This window comes from Cervus elaphus, chromosome 11, assembly GCF_910594005.1.
Source record: "Cervus elaphus chromosome 11, mCerEla1.1, whole genome shotgun sequence".
Classification (NCBI taxonomy): Eukaryota; Metazoa; Chordata; class Mammalia; order Artiodactyla; family Cervidae; genus Cervus; species Cervus elaphus.
Window position 1 is genome coordinate 34,007,419 of NC_057825.1, and position 20,147 is coordinate 34,027,565.

At 41.5% G+C, this 20,147-nt stretch overlaps 1 protein-coding gene across 3 annotated transcripts in view; it reads right to left on the reverse strand.

The window, feature by feature from the left end:
• Positions 1-20,147, reverse strand: part of RBKS (ribokinase) — a 128,099-nt gene that overhangs the window by 48,287 nt on the left and 59,665 nt on the right. For 2 of the 3 annotated variants that reach the window (XM_043917468.1, XM_043917465.1), the window contains exon 7: positions 19,745-19,933. In XM_043917468.1, coding sequence (XP_043773403.1) covers positions 19,745-19,933 — 189 coding nt within the window. Of the gene's footprint in view, positions 1-4,009; positions 5,265-19,744; positions 19,934-20,147 lie in introns of those variants that run through there. The other variant, XM_043917466.1, reaches the window with a different exon arrangement.

The following is a 20,147-nucleotide window of genomic DNA, read 5'->3' on the forward strand; positions in this document are numbered from 1 at the left end:
AGAGCCCCGAGGGTGGCAGGCAGGCTGCATGGATAGTTGTGGGGACAGTATGACTCAAGAGGACAGTCCTCAAGCTGTGCTGGAACCTGATGTCAGGGCCTCTCCTGGTTAGTGATGGACACTGGGTCACCTGGTCCACCTTCTCTGTGTGACTGACCTTACCACTCCAAATGTGAGCGGAAAGAGAAAGGCCCTGTTAGACTCTTCATTCCCTCCAGGGCATGCATTCTTAATGGAGGGTGAAAATTCATTCTTGTATGCGTGGGAGAACCACAGTGTGTAAACAGACATACACACATACACATATGTATATATATTATATATACACACATATTTATTTATGTATATATATATATGCATACACAGAGAGAGAAAAAATATGAATGAGTATCTGTGGTGTTAAAATTTCATGGGAGGAGATGACAATTAGGGAAAAACATCTCTTAGGCTCCTTGGGGTGGTGGGTGATGATTAATGATTAAAAAAAAAAAAACATGTTTGAGATACACCAAAGTAGGGCCTCTTACCGCAGAGAACTGCCAGTGGCCAGTCATATGCTTCTGGTGCATTAAGGAGCCCTAACCAGCAGCCTCCAAACTGCAAGGCTTGCTAGGCAGGTGTTGGTAACTCCCTGGTTTCTTTCCACTGAGCCAGAAATTCCTCCATCTCCCAGCCAGTTCCTTTCCTGTTTACCTCATTTGACAGTCTCCATGGCCACCAGTGAGCCAAGGGCAAGCCCCAAACCCTGGAGCGAGGACTTTCACAAGGAGATTAGAACTAGTGTGGCCTGGCCTATCTTGCCAAGGCAGGAAAAGGGCAAATGTTCTTTCCTGGGCAGACAAAACTGAAGCCTAGACGATAAACATACCACAAGATATGATGCTGCTTATACAAGAGCCCCATTTCATAGCTTGAATCTGAGTATTCCTGTCTTCTCTTATCAACACATATTCCCATCATCAGGATGAGATCACATCCTTTCCAACTTCACCTTCCAGCCTTCCCTAACCAGATCAGCTTAGGGCATCATGATGGACAGTGAGAATTCAGTTTTCTTACCATTATTGTGTAGATGCTGCTGATTTTTATTCTAAATATATCTTAGGGAACATGGACTAATTATTCTGTCATAACTGTTTTTTGACTTTGGTTTCAACTACTAGTCACCTTAATTTATTACATTTAAATTTCAGTTAGTTGGCTGAGATAATCTGCTTTTAAAATAGTGTGATTAAAAGAAAGCAAATATTTTCTGCCTTAATGTATTTCAGATGATCACTATTTCATATTTATCAAGTAGGAAGCCACATGCAGCAAAGTTTTGATGTGATTTTTATTTCTGTCTTAAATAGACACAGCATTTTCCTTGGCTCCACAATTTATTAGCAATTTGACTTAAAAAAAAAAAAAGCTTGGTTGCGATGTAATTCATATTCCAAATAATCTGTCCATTTAAAGTACACAGTTCAGTGTTCTGACTATTCAGTTCAGTGTTCAGTATTTTCACAGGGTTGAGCAACCATTAGCACAGTCTAATTTTAGGAAATTTCATCCCCCCCTAAAAGAAACTCTGGACTCATTAGCAGTCACCCCTCACTCCTCCCTACTCCCCCCAGACCTAGGAACCACTAATGTACTTTCTGTCTCCACAGATTTATTTAATAGGCACACATTTGGAGCAAAATCATTTCCTATTCTAATTTCATAATTAACCAACAGCTTATTTTCCCATAATTAACCAATAATTTAATCATAATTAACCAATTGGATTCCTATAGAATCTCTTGACTTTAGCTGCCACTGTGTGTGAAAAGGAAAGCTGATGTTGGCCTAGTGGGAATTGTTCCGTGTCACTAAAACTGAATTCTCAGTAAGCACTAAGGCCACAGATTTAGCTTTCTTCCTGCCCAGATATGGTCCCTCAGGAGTCTATAAAGTTTTCAAGTTAAGTTATAAACACACCAGGAGCTTGGTGTTTATGAATTCCTATGGTGAAGCTGTTTGTAAGTGCTAACCTCGGAGGGAAAATCCGCCCACACTCTCCTCAAGCACAGACACATTAACGGGTCTGTTTTAAAATCTTGGTTGCTCTAGATTTGGTTTGCTGGAGGGAGTTTCTCTTTGGCCCTCTTGTAGCAGTGGACACTTAGCTTCCTTTTTGAAGGTCATGATTCCCTTGCACAGGGCTGATGTGGGTGGTTTCAGCATAGACCCTTTCCCTGCTAGTGTGTGACACGTTCTGGCATGAGTGTGCAGTGCCCACATACATCGTCCATCTATACTCACCATCACTCATCATGGAGCTTTCCATAGAAAATAGCATGTCTGAAAATGAATATATTTTCCTTGCCCCCTGTAGCCACTAGTCAGGCAATAGTTTCCCTCTCTTAACACCAAATAAATCGGTGGGTTGCAATGGCAGAATCTTAGACATATCTACCAAGGTGATGAATCGGTCATAATATGAACAGAAAGGTGGATCTGGCCAAGCGAATGATAACTACAGGCCTTTCCCCAACTCTTTGCCCTGACATAACACCAGGACTACCAGAATCCTGTCTGCAAAATGATGTGGCTTTTGCATTTTCATAGTACTTTCTGGTTTCCAGCGCATATTTGTAGTTGTGACTCACTTTGAATCTCATTACAATCCTGTGAAGTAGGTAGGGTGGGCCTTTCATTTTCCAGATGAGAAACCAAGTGTTAAGAAGTTGCTCAAGGTCAAATGGCTAGGTGGCAGACCTGGAATGTTTCAGTGGAAGACCAGTCTCTATTAAAGCAGTCCCCTGGAGAGGCATACATGTACTCCAGCCTTGCTCAGAAAGGTTTTGAAACCCGTTCTTTGGAAGGTCTTAAAAAAGCAGTAGCACATCTTTGAATATCCTCAATAAAGGCAATAGTTCATCCTAAAAAACTAGGATTGCCTTGCTAAATGCAGATTGTTGAGCTCCACCCCCAAGGTTTCTGATCCATTAAACTTGCCCCAGGATATGTGTTTCTTGGAGAAGGAAATGGCAACCCACTCCAGTATTCTCACCTGGAGAATCCCATGGACAAAGAAGCCTGGTGGGCTACAGTCTATAGGGTCACCAAAAGTCAGACATGACTGAAATGCATGCATGCATGCATGTGTTTCTTATGAGTTCCCAGGTGATGCTAATGTTACTGGTCCAGGGCCACACTTTGTGAATCACTATCCTCAGGAATTTATTTCTGGCAAGAGTAAATCATTTAGAATCAAGCCTAGCAATTAAGGTGGGGGATCAAGCTAGGAAGTTCCACCAATGTCCAGAAACAATGGGCAACTGTAAAGAACAACACTGGCTGTAAGGGAAATCTGAATAGAGAGCTCCAAAAGGTGCTGAATAACGGCCACTCATTGGATAAGTGGATGTATGCTAAAGAATAGTTCTCCAAAGTGTCAGGAATACCTTGTGCAGTCGTATATGTCTGAAATGTGCATTATCAACCTTTTATTTTCCAGCTTTAGGAAAATAAAAGAAACCATGGACGTAATACCCACATTAGAAAGAATCCATATTAAGGAAGAATTAATAGCTATCTACAGCAGCTGAACTAGTCAGACTGGTAGAGTGGGGTCCTTTCTGTGCTGAAAATGTGATGGGTGTGGAAGATGAGGGGAGGAAAACGTTGAGTATTCCTACCCTGACTTTTCTGTTGAGATCAGGATGGAAAAAGTGAAAAGATCTAATTTTGGATGCCAGAGATAAACAAGCAACATTTTATGGGGAAAAAAAAATACCAGCAGAAAAGAAAAATGAACTGCATTAGGTACTTAAGCTGGGAGTCAATCCTTCATGTCACAGTAGGGAAGAAAGAGGTGGAGAACTGCCTAAATATTGCTTCTAATTTTATTTTCAATTCTACATTACATTAAACTCTCCGTGTACTCGTCTTTAATTTACAGCAACTGCTGACACAAATTGGTGTGCCTTCTCTTCTTTGACATCAGTATTTCTCTTGAATTATGCATTTCCATCTGGAATAAGGTTTATGGGGCTGAAGGCTTCTTTCATTTAGATGGATGAAAAAAGAGAGGGATCAATGGGGGGTCGACTGCAAAATCTAAGTAAGGTGGGGCCAGATATGTTCAAGGCAGCATGTCACTCTCCCCAAAGATTGTAAGTGGTATTAAAAAATGACTCTGGTCTTTCAACCTTCAACATATTGATTAAAATTCAACTACTAGAGAATAAGAAAAACTCTACCAACCTTCATCCCAGAACTGCCAGATTCTTTATTTATTGGTACCCTACTAATATTTAATAATAATTTGTAAGAGTAGGGTGATCATAATAACGGCATCATTTTGATCTGATCTAAAATTGAGTCAGGGACTTCTGTGGTGGTCCAGTGGCTAAGACTCCATGCTCCCAATGCACGGGGCCCGGGTTCAATCCCTGGTCAGGGAACTAGATCCCACATGCTGCAACTAAGTGTCTTAGCCTATTCAGGGGCAGGGGCAGGGGCATGGCCAGCACGTGCCCAGCATGCTAAGCCACACAGAATGGCCTGTGGAGACTGAAATTGATTAAAAACCCCATTCTGCCCCAAATGTCTGTGGTGTATTAATTTATGCTATAATTTAAAGAATTCCACTATTAACGAGAGAGAAGTAAAATCCTGAATATGAGCTAAAACTGGAATAAAAAAGGCCCATTCTTCAGGCACTATTAATGGAAGCTTTGTATATACATAACTTTATATATTGATGAATAAATGGCACTGACAACTAAAATGTCTGTTCATCATTCACTGGGTTTTAAAGACTGCCCTGGCCTTCTGTGGTCAGTGATCTTTTTCCTTTGTCACTCCACCATTCTAGACAGAACAGTTAATCCAATATGATTTAGTATCTCAGAGAAGATTCTTCTACAATATTTTCTGCCAAATGTTCCTCTTCTAACAGCTGCTTTTTTATTTCAGTGAAAGCTACTTGAAATAAAATCATTATTCTCTGTGAAAACTGCATGCTAAATAATATAGAGCTACCAGATTATTAAACAGCAAAGGCATCTGATAATATTAGCACCAACCACAGGTCCCACTTCTGCTGATGCACAACATTTTGAGTAATTAGTCATTGCACAATATTGTATTTATATCCTTTTTTTTTTGCTTGAGCTGTTAGGCCACAAAATCAGCAGGCAGTTGCTGTTATAAAAGGGTTCTCTGGGTTATTTATAATATTTCTGCTTCCTTACAGTTACTGCTTCACTCTTGGGTCTTGGGCCAGGTCTACACTGTGAAGGAACTGAGCAATTGTTCTGTGACTCTAACTGCTGAAAGCTGGTGTAGGTGATTCACAGTGCACTGTGTGTGCCTTGGCTGGAATACCTGGTATTTTTGTCTGCACAACCCGGATTCATCACATACTGGCTGATGTGTCACTTCATCAGCGGGGAGACTGTGTAGTTTCATGAAGGCTGTGTCTTTATCAGGCGTCAGCTATTGTCTAGGGCACCAGTGGTAGGGCGAGATAGGTGAACTAGCATTCTGTTGCAAAAGAGTTTCCTTCAAATGTTATTTACTTTAAATGAAGGATAAGTTTCTCTTCCAAATGTTTCTCTGTTGCATAGACCAGTGATTCCCCCAAATGGTGGCAGGCAGCCAGGCATATCCAATAGAAGGGCACAGAGGAATCAACAGAGAATTTCATTTTCTTTTTTTTGTAAATGACACAGGCGTCTTCCTGTGCCATCTGCAGAGAATCACTGATGATATGAACTATTTCTAATGGGAGGAGGTCTGAGCCTTAGGTGAGTCTGGGCTGAACAAACTGCTGAGGACCAGAGACCAGTAGAATGATCTATTTGTTCTGACGATGAAATAGGCATTTTACATAGCCCCCACCCTGCCACCCCCATTCGTAAAAAAAAGCAGATAAACTACCATTATGTCCTCTGAATTCTTAAGGGCTCTCAAACCCACGTCTCCACATCCCTCGTTGCCGTGTTGCCAATCTAGGCTGCCATAATCTCTCAGATCATGCAACACTCTTTGGATGGTTTTCCCTGCCTCCACTCTTGTAATCTCCAATTTAGTCTTCACTCAACAGCCACGTTAATCTTTTTATAAAGTACAAATCTGATAAAATGTATCCCTTGCTTAACCTCTTTTCAATGACTCCCACTGCCTGCCAGAGAAAGTGCAAATTCCCAGGAGTGGCAAACCAAGCCCTTCACGACCCATCCCCATTCCAGATGTGCATGTGTACATGTGTGCTCAGTCATGCCTAACTCTTTGTGACCCCAGGGACTGTAACCTGCCAGACTCCTCTGTCCATGGGATTCTCCAGGCAAGAATACTAGAGCGAGTTGCCATCTCCTCCTACAGAGGATCTTTCCAACCCAGGGATCAAACCCGCGTCTCTTGTGTCTCCTGCATTGGCAGGCAGATTCTTTACCCCTGCACCATCTGGGAAGCCCCGTCTTCCAGCTGTATCTCATCCTTTCCCACTTTTCTTGTACTTTGACCTCTTTACAATCAGAACTACTTGAAAAAGCACAAGCAGGACCTGTTCTCTTGCTTCTGGGCCTTTTCATGAGCTGTTGCTATAGATTTTAAAGGAAATTAGGAGGGGGAAAGCAAGAGTGACTAGTTACCCCTTTAACCTCTGTCCCACTGTAGTACATTTACTCACCCCCCTGCCACACACACATACAAACACATGGCATTCATGCAACTCATCATTCACATGGAGCACACATCATCAACACTGAAAATACACAAAGTAGGCATATCACTAACCTAACACACTTACACTTTATAACACACTTATACACAAAGGGCAGACGAATGTTCAGCAAGCTGTGCCCCACACAGCTGTTTTCTCACTTCTGTGTCCCCCTGTCAGCAAACATGGGCACCGAGGGCAGTGGGTTCCAACTCATTGGGCTCTGCGGTTTGGCTCCAAGTGGGTTTTTCAGCTCCTTATTCCAAGCCTACCCAAGAAGTGTCCTCACACAATGAAAACCTCTTAGGAGACCTACAGTACAGTCCTGGGAGCTCTGGTCCTGGGGACACTACTGCAGCATCCTAGGAAGATGAGCAAACAGCAGACTGCCAGTCACTGCTGTGCCCTCACACTGATGCCCAGGACACTGAAGGAGCAGGGAGAAGCAGGCATAGGAAGCTAAGAAGACTTAATCATGGATGGATAAGCAAGCTCCCACAACCCCATCCTATCCTTTCTTACTGGGAGAGGGACTGTTTCCTGTCCCTTCTGTTAGGGGCCTACTGGATTTAGATTTTGCTCTCCTGACTTTTGCTAAGGCTATAACAGTTTTTTTCCCACTACGTCCTACTTCCACACCCTTGCCCCTATTATCCCCTACCACTGCTCTTCTTTAGTCTCTGGCCATTACGGCTTCTGAAGCAGGGCCAGGGGAGACACTTGGGAGCACCTAAGATGTCCAGCTCTAGGCACATGTACCAATACATGCAAGTCCAGTTCTGGCCATGGGATGGTACTTTAGAAAAATGGAAAACAAACAAACAAACAAAAAACAGCCTTGTATCTGGCCCTGGTTCAATTCTTCAAAGTGAAGATGACATTTCTGGTAAGCAGTTACAATTAGATTTTTAGAACCCTGGGTTTTCAAATGATCACATGCAGGATTAAGAAAGATAATTTAAAATGTTTAATTCTGCCTGATTAGCTAGTAAATGAGGTGATCTGCTGATGTGGAAATAATGTAATAGAGTTAATAAGGCTCCCCGGCATGACAGATGTCTTGTGCCTTGTCGATCAGTCTCCTCAGCAATTACCTTGTCCTCTGTCCTTTTTTTCTTCATTTTTTTTTAAGTCAGTGAACTTCATTTTGTCATCTTCATCTTTTCTGGCAGCCAGAGTCGGCAGAGTTTGCACAGACATCATGCCCATTTATTAGTATCATTCCTAAGGTGAAGATGGCTATCTCAGAGCTCATTTAGATGTAGGTTTTCTTTCTTCTATGATGCTGATTTCAGAGATGTCATTTAGCCTCTGTAAGTTTTTTCTGGGGGGACCTGGCCTTTCTATGACTGAAGGTAAAACAATCAAAGGGTATGTTTTAAAATGGGAAACTGGGTAATTATTTTGTTTGCAAATCATTAAAAAAGAGCATTTGTACCTGAGGTTGAGTCTCTCCCTTGGCGTACTCAATGTAGCACTGAAGTACTGTAAGGCATCCTGTAGCTTCTAGTACCCCGAGAACACGGAGGGTCAGCAAGGCTGCCTGCGTGCATGCTGAGTCGCTTCAGTCACGTCCAACCCTTTGCGACCCTATGGGCTATATAGCCCGCCAGGGACCTCTGTCTATGGGATTCTCAGGCAAGAATACTGGAATGGGTTGCCATGCCCTCCTTCAGGGGATCTTCTTGACCCAGGGATCAAACTCACATCTCTTATGTCTCCTGCCTTGGCAGACAGCTTCTTTACCCTGAGCGCCACCTGGGAAGCCACTCAGTGAGGCTAAGTGACTCTTACTAGTTACTTTCCCAGTAGGAACTGGAACTCTTTCCTTATTTCAGGAGGACCGAGCATTATATTAAGCACTGGGGTTGTCCAAAAAGAACTCTCTGAGCTGGACCTTGGGGATGGGTAGGTGTTTGCCAGGCAGGGAAGGAGTAGTGCTTTTTCTTTCCTTAAACGGGAGGACTAGTTTGGGGGGAAATTAAAGAAGAATTGTATTTTCCTTAGCCTTGATAGTTAGCAGTTCGTAAAGAAGTTACTTAAAATAGTTTAATGAAAGATGTTTTGGTTACAGACTCTAGGAGTGGTACACATTTCCTCCTTGATCATTCAAAGACAAGAATGAATGAAGTGATCTGGGTCTGAAGCTTGGATATCTGGCCTGGCATCATCCTGCCACATGGCTACCTGTGCAATCCAGCTTCTTGTCCTGTACAGGAAGATGCTGGAGTTGAATGGCAGTGGGACCTCTGCCTTTCCCAACATTTCTGGGTTTCTCTCCAACAGTGTACAGAGCCAAGGTCATAACTACCCTGTGTAATGGTGAGTAATGCAAGCTCCTGGTATGTGCCACTGGTTACCCACCCCCACACACCCTAAAAAAAAAGAGATCCAGGTAAAGTGAACATTTAGGCACATAGGGACCTACTAATAAGCACTAAGGATGTACTGAGCTCTTACATGAGCCAGGCCCTGTTCTTAGGACTCTATGTGGGTAATTGCATTTAAGTGAGGTTGCACTGTTCCACACAAAGCAGGTGGTGCTTTGCCAAGATCTGGAACTTTCTGAAAAACTAGAGACATGGAGCAATTTTCAGAAGCCTCTATCATGACAAATACAAGGAGACCATGCTGGAATGCCAAGAAGAAGAGACTGGACACTAGGTAGACTGCTACCAAATCAAGAGGGTGTGGTAGAGAGTACATGGATGTCAGACAGATGGGCAGGCAGACCTAGAATCATTTCCTGACTCTTTCAACTTATAAGCTGGATGATTCTGGGCAAGTTGTTTACCTTTGGGAGTATAAGTTTCTCCTCTCTAAAGTGGGCATTAGCCCATCTTGCAGGGTTGTTCTCAACATGTGAGAAAATGCACAAGGAGTACAGCACAATGCCTGGCCTAAAGTAGTACTCTGCTTTTCATTATTAGTCAAAGGATCCTTGTGTTCCCAAGAATCTGTAACAACCAAGGAATTTCAGAGGTTGAAGACACCTCAAAGATTGCCCACTCCAAACACATCATGTTTGGATGCACCACCTGAACCCCAAACATAGTGAGTCATTTCCCCAAACTGTCTGCTAGTTACTGGTTAAATGAGGATGAGAACCCAAGACTTCACCTGCCTCTAGCTGCTGGGACCAGTGATTCCAGTTAACCCATAGGCAATCCTCTTGAGAAATTTCATTAAAAAGGTGTTTTACACTGACCCTAAATTTAGGGTTAGTTAGTTTGCTTCAGCTTATTTTTTCCTCAGAGAACAGCTGACCTGTTGAGATTCACTCTCGGTCACCTCTGAAGCATGCTCATTTGGTTTCTTGTGCCAATTGACTTGGGTCAGTTCAGTTCAGTTCAGTTCAGTCGCTCAGCCGTGTCCAACTCTTTGCGACCCCATGAACCGCAGCACGTCAGGCCTCCCTGTCCATCAGCAACTCCTGGAGTTTACCCAAACTCATGTCCATTGAGTTGGTGATGCCATCCAACCATCTCATCCTCTGTTGTCCCCTTCTCCTGCCTTCAATCTTTCCCAACATTAGGGTCTTTTCAAATAAGTCAGCTCTTTCCATCAGGTGGCCAAAGTATTGGAGTTTCAGCTTCAACATCAGTCCTTCCAATGAACACCCAGGACTGACCTCCTGTAGGATGGACTGGTTGGATCTCCCTGCAGTCCAAGGGACTCTCAAGAGTCTTCTCCAACACCACAGTCCAAAAGCATCAATCCTTTGGTGCTCAGCTTTCTTTATAGTCCAACTCTCATATCCATACATGACTACTGGAAAAACCATAGACTTGACTAGATGGACCTTTGTTGACCTTTGTAATGTCTCTGCTTTTTAATATGCTGTCTAGGTTGGTCATAACTTTCTTTCCAAGGAGTATGCGTCTTTTAATTTCATGGCTGCAATCACCATCTGCAGTGATTTTGGAGCCCTCAAAAATACAGTCAGCCATTGTTTCCCCATCTGTTTGCATGAAGTGATGGGACCGGATGCCATGATCTTAGTTTTCTGAATGTGGAGCTTTAAGCCAAGTTTTTCACTCTCCTCTTTCACTTTCATCAACAGGCTCTTTAGTTCTTCTTCACTTTCTGCCATAAGGGTGGTGTCATCTGTATATCTGAGGTTATTGATATTTCTCCTGGCAATCTTGATTCTAGCTTGTGCTTCATCCAAGCCAGCATTTCTCATGATGTACTCTGCATAGAAGTTAAATAAGCAGGGTGACAATACACAGCCTTGACGTACTCCTTTTCCTATTTGGAACCAGTCTGTTGTTCCATGTCCAGTTCTAGCTGTTGCTTCCTGACCTGCATACAGGTTTCTCAAGAGGCAGGTCAAGTGGTCTGGTATTCCCATCTCTTTCAGAATTTTCCACAGTTTATTGTGGTCCACACAGTCAATGGGTCACCATAACATAAAACCACAGTCTAGGTGGTTTAAACAACAGAAGTGTATTCCTCACAGTTCTGGAGGCTAGAAGTCCAAGATCAAGGTGTCAGGAGGTAAGTTTCATTCTGAGGCCTCTTTTCCTGGCTGGTAGGAGGCTGCCACTTGCTATGTGCTCACATGACCACTGTGAATGCACACACAGGAGAGTGAGCTCTCTGGTGTCTCTTCTTATAAGGGCACTAATCCTACTGGGATCAGGGCCCCACCCTTATAATCTCATTTAATCTTAATTGCCTCCTTATAGGCTCTATCTCTAAATGTAGTCACTTTGGGGGCAAGGGCTTCAACATATAAATTTTGGAGGAAGCACAGTTCAGTCCAAAGGCTTGTATTACATATGCTCCTCCATCCCTCATGAACCCTTCCATTTAGGTTGGTTTCTTTCTTTCTTTCTTTTTTTGCCCTACCATGGCGGCATGTGGGATCTTAGTTCCCCAACGAGAGGTTTGAACCGGTGCCCCTTGCACTGAAAGTGTGGAGTCTTAACCATTGGACCACCAGGGAAGTCCCTCAGGTCTGTTCCAAATAGGAGGTACATGAACAGTGAAGTCCATGAACTAGTAAGTACCTCAACCTAAGTTATCTCCTATGGCCTAGCCCCTTTTACAGCTCCTCCAGGTCATCCATTAGCCAAAGATCAAGAGATGTGGTAAAGCCAAAGTCTGGATCATTCATTCTGCTATCAATTGTGAGAATGAGGGTTAAAGAGTTAAACTGAGATATATAAGCAGACTCATTCAGAAAGAAAACCTGAACATGAGTGAAGTTTCTCTGAATATCTGCTGTGCATTTGAGTGACAAACAGACACAGTGCAGCTCTGACATTTATTCTGATATTTCCAAAGGAAACTGTATAAAATAACATGTTTTTGAGGGAAATTGTTTCTTTAGAAAGATTAAGGAAAAACCTGTCAAAAGTGTGTAGTGAAATATCCAGATTTATGGAGGCTCAAGTACGATGGATCTGAAGGGCATGCAAATCTACGTGTCCATATATAATCAGGACTGTCCATTCAGGGGTCATCCGAAATCAAATGGCTACTCAACCTACACATATAGAGACTTGGGAATGCATGAGAGGTTCCTTGTGAGACTGGGAGTGAACTGTGGTCCCTTTGTGAGAACAATGCCCAGTTTGCGCTTTGAGAAATATTACCTATCTTACTTGCTAGATGTGGCTCCAGATAGTTTTTTTGCTACGTCTGAAAGTCGTATTTACTCCAAATTTCAAAGTAATGCATTAAAAATACAGGTTTATGGAAAAATGCAAACAAGTAAGAAGGATGTGGAGCAGAACACTGAAGTCCTCGTTTATAACACTTTCTTATCCTCCAGTTTATTCCCTTTTCCATGAGTAATGGAAAACAGTTTGGTGTTTTATCTTTTTTATTTTTATATTTCTTTTAAATTATACTTACGGATAGCTAGAGTTATTTTTAAATCAATGGCACCATACTATACCATTTGCCCTTCTTCTACTTATGATTATGTAGACCTGTCTAGTCAATTTTTTGGTTATAACAAACAAAGCTAAAATAAACATTCTAGGACAAATATTTATATATGTGATCAATTCTGTAGGACAGATTCTTAGAAGGAAATATACTGGGTTAAAGGCAAAACATGTTTTAAAAATTGCTATTGTCAAATTGCCTTCCAAAAACATTCTGTGAATTTATACTCCCACCAGAATTACATGAGAGCATGTGTTTTCCAATTTATTTGGATTTTGACATTAGCTATTTTTTATTTTTTGTGACCTAATGGGCAGTGAAGGGAATCTCACTATTATTTTGATTTGCATATTCCTGATTTCTTGTGGGGTTGAACAGTGTCTAATTTCTTTATCTTTTGTATGTCTTCTTAAGTGAATTGCCTATTTACATTATTCTAAAGAAATGTTTGATTTTTTTGAGTTGTAGAGCCATCCCATAATAACACATTCACATTTGCTGTTAACAGATATTCAAAATTATGCATAGAAATATCTGGATGGATTTATACTAAAATGTTAACAGTGATTACATCTAAGTGGTAGGATCATGAATATCAGACTTTCTTTTTTATACCTTTCTATGTTGTTTGTTCTTTTCTCCTCTTGAACACTAAGCATGTATTAATTTCAGAAAGTGGAAAAAAAATAGTGTGATTGAGGGGGCAAAGGTGATAAAGGCTCTCAAGGAAATTATAAAAGAGCATTTCCCAAGGTACTCTGAGTATTGGCAGTATCAACATAGATGTAATTCTCCTAAGGTCAAAATTTGAAAGAAACAACAGTCACTTCTTAAATAATAAATTGATAGTTAAAGTTAGCCTTACTATTTTATAGTTACCTCTTTAGCACCCAAGATCCTGTCATTCAGGATGTCATTCATTCATTACCTACCATATTTTATGGCCCAACCCTTTCTGAAGTATTGGCAATCAACAGTGAGGGGCACGCAAACATTTTGGCTATAACAGAAGTTTCTGGACAGAAATGTGCAAAGTCTCTATTGAAGGACAAAATGGCTACTAAGCTTCAAAGACCCCTCAGAAACTCTACCAGTTATTAACAAGTGCAAAGAATGTACATGTTGATCAGAAAGAAGGAGGCGGGAGAAAGAAAGGTTTGCTAGGGAAACACAGTTTAAGGAGTATCACAAAAACTACCACTGGCGGGGCCACATGAGACCTGGTGAGTCCCCAGTCCTCTCAGGAAGACTGTGGCTCTGGAGGAAACAGTACCTAAATCTGCTGGAGTTGAGAAACACCTCTTGATAGCACCTAAATTCAGTGGTCCTAATGTATGGATGTGAGAGTTGGACTGTCAAGAAAGCTGAGTGCCAAAAAGTTGATGCTTTTGAACTGTGGTGTTGGAGAAGACTCTTGAGAGTCCCTTGGACTGCAAGGAGATCCAACCAGTCCATCCTAAAGGAGATCAGTCCTGGGTGTTCATTGGAAGGACTGATGTTGAAGCTGAAACTCCAATACTTTGGCCACCTCATGCGAAGAGTTGACTTATTGGAAAAGACCCTGATGCTGGGAGGGATTGAGGGCAGGAGGAGAAGGGGATGGCAGAGGATGAGATGGCTGGATGGCATCACCAACTCGATGGACATGAGTTTGAGTAAACTCCGGGAGTTGGTGATGGACAGGGAGGCTTGGCGTGTTGCGATTCACGGGGTCGCAAAGAGTCGGACACGACTGAGTGACTGAACTGAATTATATCTGACAAATGGCCAGGTGGCTGGGGATGGGAAGTGGGTGGAGGTTGGGGGCAAGGTCACACCAAGATGGAAATAATGATCTTTCCATTGTTGGATTATCAAAGACTGAACTACCATTCTGGATGATATCTCAGAAGTGGGTCAATGGGAACCTATGCTTGAGAGCTGAATAAGCCTGTGCTTGGATGGCTGAAGGCCAGACCCCAGGGTGAGGGCAATATACCAAGGAGGTTACCTTAGAAAGCTGTGGGTAGCTCACCAGCCCCAACAACCTCCCTACCCTCATGAGCTGGCTTCCAGATCAACTTTAACAGAAACAGTTCCACTTCCTACTGGTACAGTCTCCAGTTTGGAGCTGATTCTCCAGCCCTGTATTGTCCCTTGGGGATATCCTAGTTGGGCTGATGCTGTCTAATGCCTCATCAACAACTGTGAATACTACAGGACTCAAATGGATAGAAAGAAAGAGGAATAAAAAATAGGGAAGAGGAATCCCTCATCTCACTGGCTTCTGATTTTTCTCAGCTTACTTATATACCCTGAATTATGATGATTTATTACAAAGTGAGTGATTATTGAGAAGACAGATTTAGCCTTTGGGCTGAATTCTTGAAATTAAGAGTGTCAATATAGCTTCTAGGACTTAACCATTTACACGTGGAAACTTGTAAATCAAGAATTTTACAGAGTCGACAGACGGTCACAATAATCCGACAGTATCACCATGCTTATCTGTGTGTAACTCTGACAGTGCGGCGAATGTTCAGTGCCGTCATGAACACAAGAAAGCAAGCCCCTGACCTTCAGGTTGGAAGGACCTGAGCGAGGACATGAGTGCAGAGATGGGAAACGAGACACATCTGTCATGTCTTCCAAACTGAGCTGAGGATATCTGCAGCTATTGCCACCCTCTCACTCTAGTACAACAGGAAAAACAGATTAAAAATAGAAGCGATACATCCAACTATTAACACTGAGGCAAAACCGAACATAGCAGCCTGCAGAGGCCTGGTGTAGAGGGGGCGATGGCTCCTTCTAGGGCTGGCTGGCTCCACTGGACAACGTGCCTACTAACTAAAGGGGTTTCCACCATCCATGCCATTCCTGATGTACTGAATTCCCCCCAAGCTTTACTGAGATATGACTGGAAAATAAAAAAGGTGGCTATATTTAGGTTGCACAGCAGGATTTTTTGCTAAGGTGTAGTGGATGAGGAGGAGGAGAAAAGGGAGAAGGCTATAAACCACCTGAGAGCCAGTAATACCCTCCTGACAGGAAAGTGAAGGAGCCCATTTGTTCAGAAGAAAATGCCTCCCTAGGAGTTCCTCACCTCACCAGGTGAATTAGCTCCTCTTTACGAGGCTTATGAAGAAGCTCAACAGTTGAGTGCAGAACAAGCAAGAGTTTTAATAATGAGAGTGCTGGATGAGAGGAGAAAGACAGCGTACAAAAGCTTGAGGGAGATTCTACGCCCAGAAAATAACTACCCTTGTTTCCTGTGGTACCTCCGTTGCTCAGGGTTGGGGAGAGGGATGTTGAGTGCCCATTCAGTAGATTTAGTAGAGCAATTAAGTGAAAGATTCTTTATTACAAGAGTATCCATTAGTGAAGTGGCTTTTTGTTATTTTTGTCTGTTCTTTGTTTTCTCAATTGAGAGAGAAATACACATACCATGAAATTCACCCTTAAAAAGTGCAGAATTCAGTGATTTTGAGCATATCCACATGGTTGTGCAACCATCAGCACTATCTAGTTCCAGGACATTTTTATCACCCCCAAGAGGAACCCCTATACCCAATAGCAGTCACTCCCCTTTCTCTCCTTTCTCCACCCTCTGGTAACTGTCAATCCACTTTCTGTTTCAATAGATAAATGTACTCTGGATATCTCATATAAATTGAAGTGAATTTATATGAAGGCTACAATATGTAGCCTATTATGCCTACCTTCTTTCACTTACTATAACATTTCAGATGTTTATCCATGCCATAGCATGTATCAGGATTCCTTTCTTTGGCTGAACAATATCCTATCATATGTGTCTACCACAATTTGTTTATCCATTTATATCAGTTGATGAAATTTGGTTTGTTTCCAATTTTGGTCTGTTATGAATAATGCTGTGTGAACACTTGTGGATAAGGTTCTGTGTAATATAAATTTTTATCTCTTTTGGCTATATACCTGGAAGGAGAATTGCTGAGTCTGTTGTAATTCTAAATTTAACTTTCTGAAGCACTTCCATAGAGTTTTCCAAAGTGGCTACATCATCTTGCATTCCTGTCAGCAATGTTTGAGGCTTCTGATTTCTCACATCTTAGTCCACAGTTGCTATTATCTGTTTTTGATTATGGCCATCCTAGTGAGTGTGAAATGGTACCTCATTGTGTTTTGCCATTAAAAAAAAATAGTGGATGTACACTAAAAGACAAAGCTTAAAGTGTAAATGCCCCATTCCACTCCCATTTCTATGAAGCAAATACTTTAAATTCTTTTATTGCTTTCCTCTGTTTTTATCTTCTATTTCTTGGAGTGTTTATACTGTTTTTTTTTAATCTGTTTTAGATATTATCAGTTGAATTCTAGCTAAGGAAGATGAGCATTTAGTTCTCTTATCTTCCCTGATATGCACGCAAATACACACTCACTTTATCTTTCCATTTTCATGATATGATTATAATCTCCATGTTTGGTTAATTAATTATTGTTTCACCCTCAAATTCTGCAAGAGAGCTAAAAATCTCTGGGCATATTCAAATACATGGGATAGCTGGATGTTCCACTATTTCTTTCTTTTTCTTTTTTGTTTCTGGAAGACATTCCTTCTGGAATGGAAGAGGCTGCCAAGCTCCTGCTCTAATCTGGACTGACTGAGGATGGGGTTTCTGCATAGCTATTGTCCTGGAACTTTCCTTCATTGTCACTGACTTCTCTCTCTCTCTCTTTTTTTAATTAGATTATTTTTTTAATTGAAGGATAATTGCTTTACAGAATTTTGTTGTTTTCTGTCAAACCTCAACATGAGTCAGCCACAGGTATATCCCCTCCCTTTTGAAACTGCCTTCCACCTCCCTCCCCATCCCACCCCTCTAGATTGATACAGAGCCCCTGTTTGAGTTTTCTGAGGCATACAGCAAATTCCTGTTGGCTCTCTATTTTACATATGATATTGTAAGTTTCCATGTTACTCTCTCCATACATCTCACCCTCTCTTCCCCTCTCTCCATGTTCATAAGTCTGTTCTCTATGTCTGTTTCTCCATTGCTGCCCTGCAAATAAATTCTTCAGTACCAAGTTGCATCACCTGTTTCCTGGATCCTACATCTTCCTCAGTCTTAGTTTTATCCCAGTTTACAACAGCATATCTTTCAGTATCTTTATTCCTCTGTCCCTCCATTAACTGTCTTCCTTTGTGTTTAAAAGATATTTTCTAGTGTACCATTTTAACTATCTTGATTTTTTCTTTTGTTATTCTTAGTAATTGTAATTAGTTGGTGATTCCAATTAACACCTTAACTTAACCTAGTTTAGATTAATACTAACTTAATTTTAAGAGCATACAAAGTTGTTTATGGATACTTTCATGTTACCATGATAGTGCTGAGTGGTTGTAACACAGCATGGATGCATATGGCATATAAAGCCTAAAACTCTGGCCCTTCACAGAAAAAACTTGTCAATCCTGATCTAACACCCTGATCTTCCTGATCCCATCTTCTCTCTCCTTTCTGATCCCATCACTGTCTCTCACCTTTCCTGAACCTTAAAAATTAACTGCAGGAGCTCAGAAACCAAATGAAAAGGCACAAGACAGTATCAATGAAGTGTGAAAACCTCCTTGGTGCACACGGCTGTATGTAAGATGCTCAAAGTTATAATCCATCCTGATCTGTGAAAGCCAGTCCTTCAACATGAAATAACTCAGCATTATTACTATTGATTCCAATTTGAACATTTCCAAGGCTAGTTTCTCCAATCAGTCCTATACCCAAGCAGTGCATTTCCACATGAATGTTCTGTGGTGGGCACAGGTGGCTTTCTCTGATCAATATCCACTTCCCATCCTCTGAAAAGAGCTCTTTGATTTCTATTTGACATCGAGGATGGGATCATGATGTGAGACACAGTGTGGGAAGGGGGCTGCCAGGGGCTACCACCCGGAGGGTGCCAGTCTGAGCTCAAAGCCCACCACAAGGCAAGCAGTGCTGACAGGGCGAGGGTGAACAAGTGAGTCCTGAGGACACGGTTTAGTCTCTGCATTCTCCCGTACCTTCGAACGTTCTACTTATGTGCACCAGGTACATCCCTTGTTCTGGGTTAAGTCATTTGAGTTGTGTTTCTGGTTGGTACTCATGAGCAAAAGGAGTTGTGACTGACACAGATGTTGAGCAGAGGCTGAGCCACTTCTCGGCAGCCACAGAGGTCCGACAGCTTCACAAGGACCCTTCGTTTTATTTTCAGCAAAAGAGAACAAACTCTTCTGCTCTAGTTCAGGACCTGGAATAGTTTTAGTCTAATGGAGGACTGAGTTCAGAAATAATAAGGAGTCTTTCAAATCAAGTTACTGTCTTTCTTGACAAAGCAGAAAAACTAGTGGTTTCAGAAATAAGTAAATATGATGAGAATAACACTGCCAAGTATAGTTTATCAAATTCCTAATAAAGCACATTTTAAAAAGCATTCAGGATGTAATTTTATGTAAGAAGTAATTTCATGTAAGAAGAAGTACTCCTTGCACTTATGTATTTCAATGTATATTTGTGTCTAAAACTTTATCAAATGCCCATAGGCTTCTTTTTTGATAAATAAGCCACATTTTATAGTCTTTCCTAAGCAATGAAATAAACAAACATACTGTCTAAATATAATAAAATGTACAATATATAATACAATAAATTAAATATATATTATCTAGTATATATATATATATATAATACAATAGTAACTAGTGCTCTTTGCTATTTCATTCTAGGCAAGAGGCTTGTAAGATCTAGCAGTGTGCTTATTGTTTAAAAATCTCAGCCCATGAGGGCAGAGACTTTGTCTTGTACATCACTATACATATGCACCTAACACATGACTGGCATATAGCAGGCATTCAATCAAGGCTTATTTAATGAATGAATGAATAAAGGTAATATGGGTATAATTTTACTGATTCCAGTTTTATGGAGGAAACTGATTCAGAGAGGCTAAGGGGACTTGTATAAAGTCCCACAGTGGGCTAGAGAGGGTTAAGATACAGTTCTCCAGCCTGATTGATTGTTCTTCTCTTCCAACATATTACCTCTTAGAGCCTCTACCACATGATCCAAAAATTCAGGTGCAGTATCTTAGTTACTAAATGATGATTTTCAAAGGCCAAAAGGATTCTGAAATTGAAAAACCTACCGTAGTATCCACAGCCTTGACTTTCTCCGTGGGAATGTGCTTTGGGACAGGTTCTGTCTGTGACAGCATCACACATCCTTCAGCACCTAAGGTGATGATTACGACCTGGCAGCCTCTTTCCAGGAGCACCAACGCAGCCTTCCCAGCTTCTGTGGGGCTGCCGACCTCAAGGCCGGTCAGAATCTCAGCCTGAAATACACAAAAGAGAAAAGAAACTGTTGAGAATAAGTGACTGGGTCCACTTCTAGATTAGATCTGTTTTTCTAGGAGATGTCTCCCTTCTTTTTCATAACAACCAAGGCCATGGCAAACATTGGTGGATACTGGCTCAGGAAAATAAATGAAATAATAACAGTGACAACAAAAAAGCTATAAAAGATGTTCCTGGGACAACTGGGAAAAT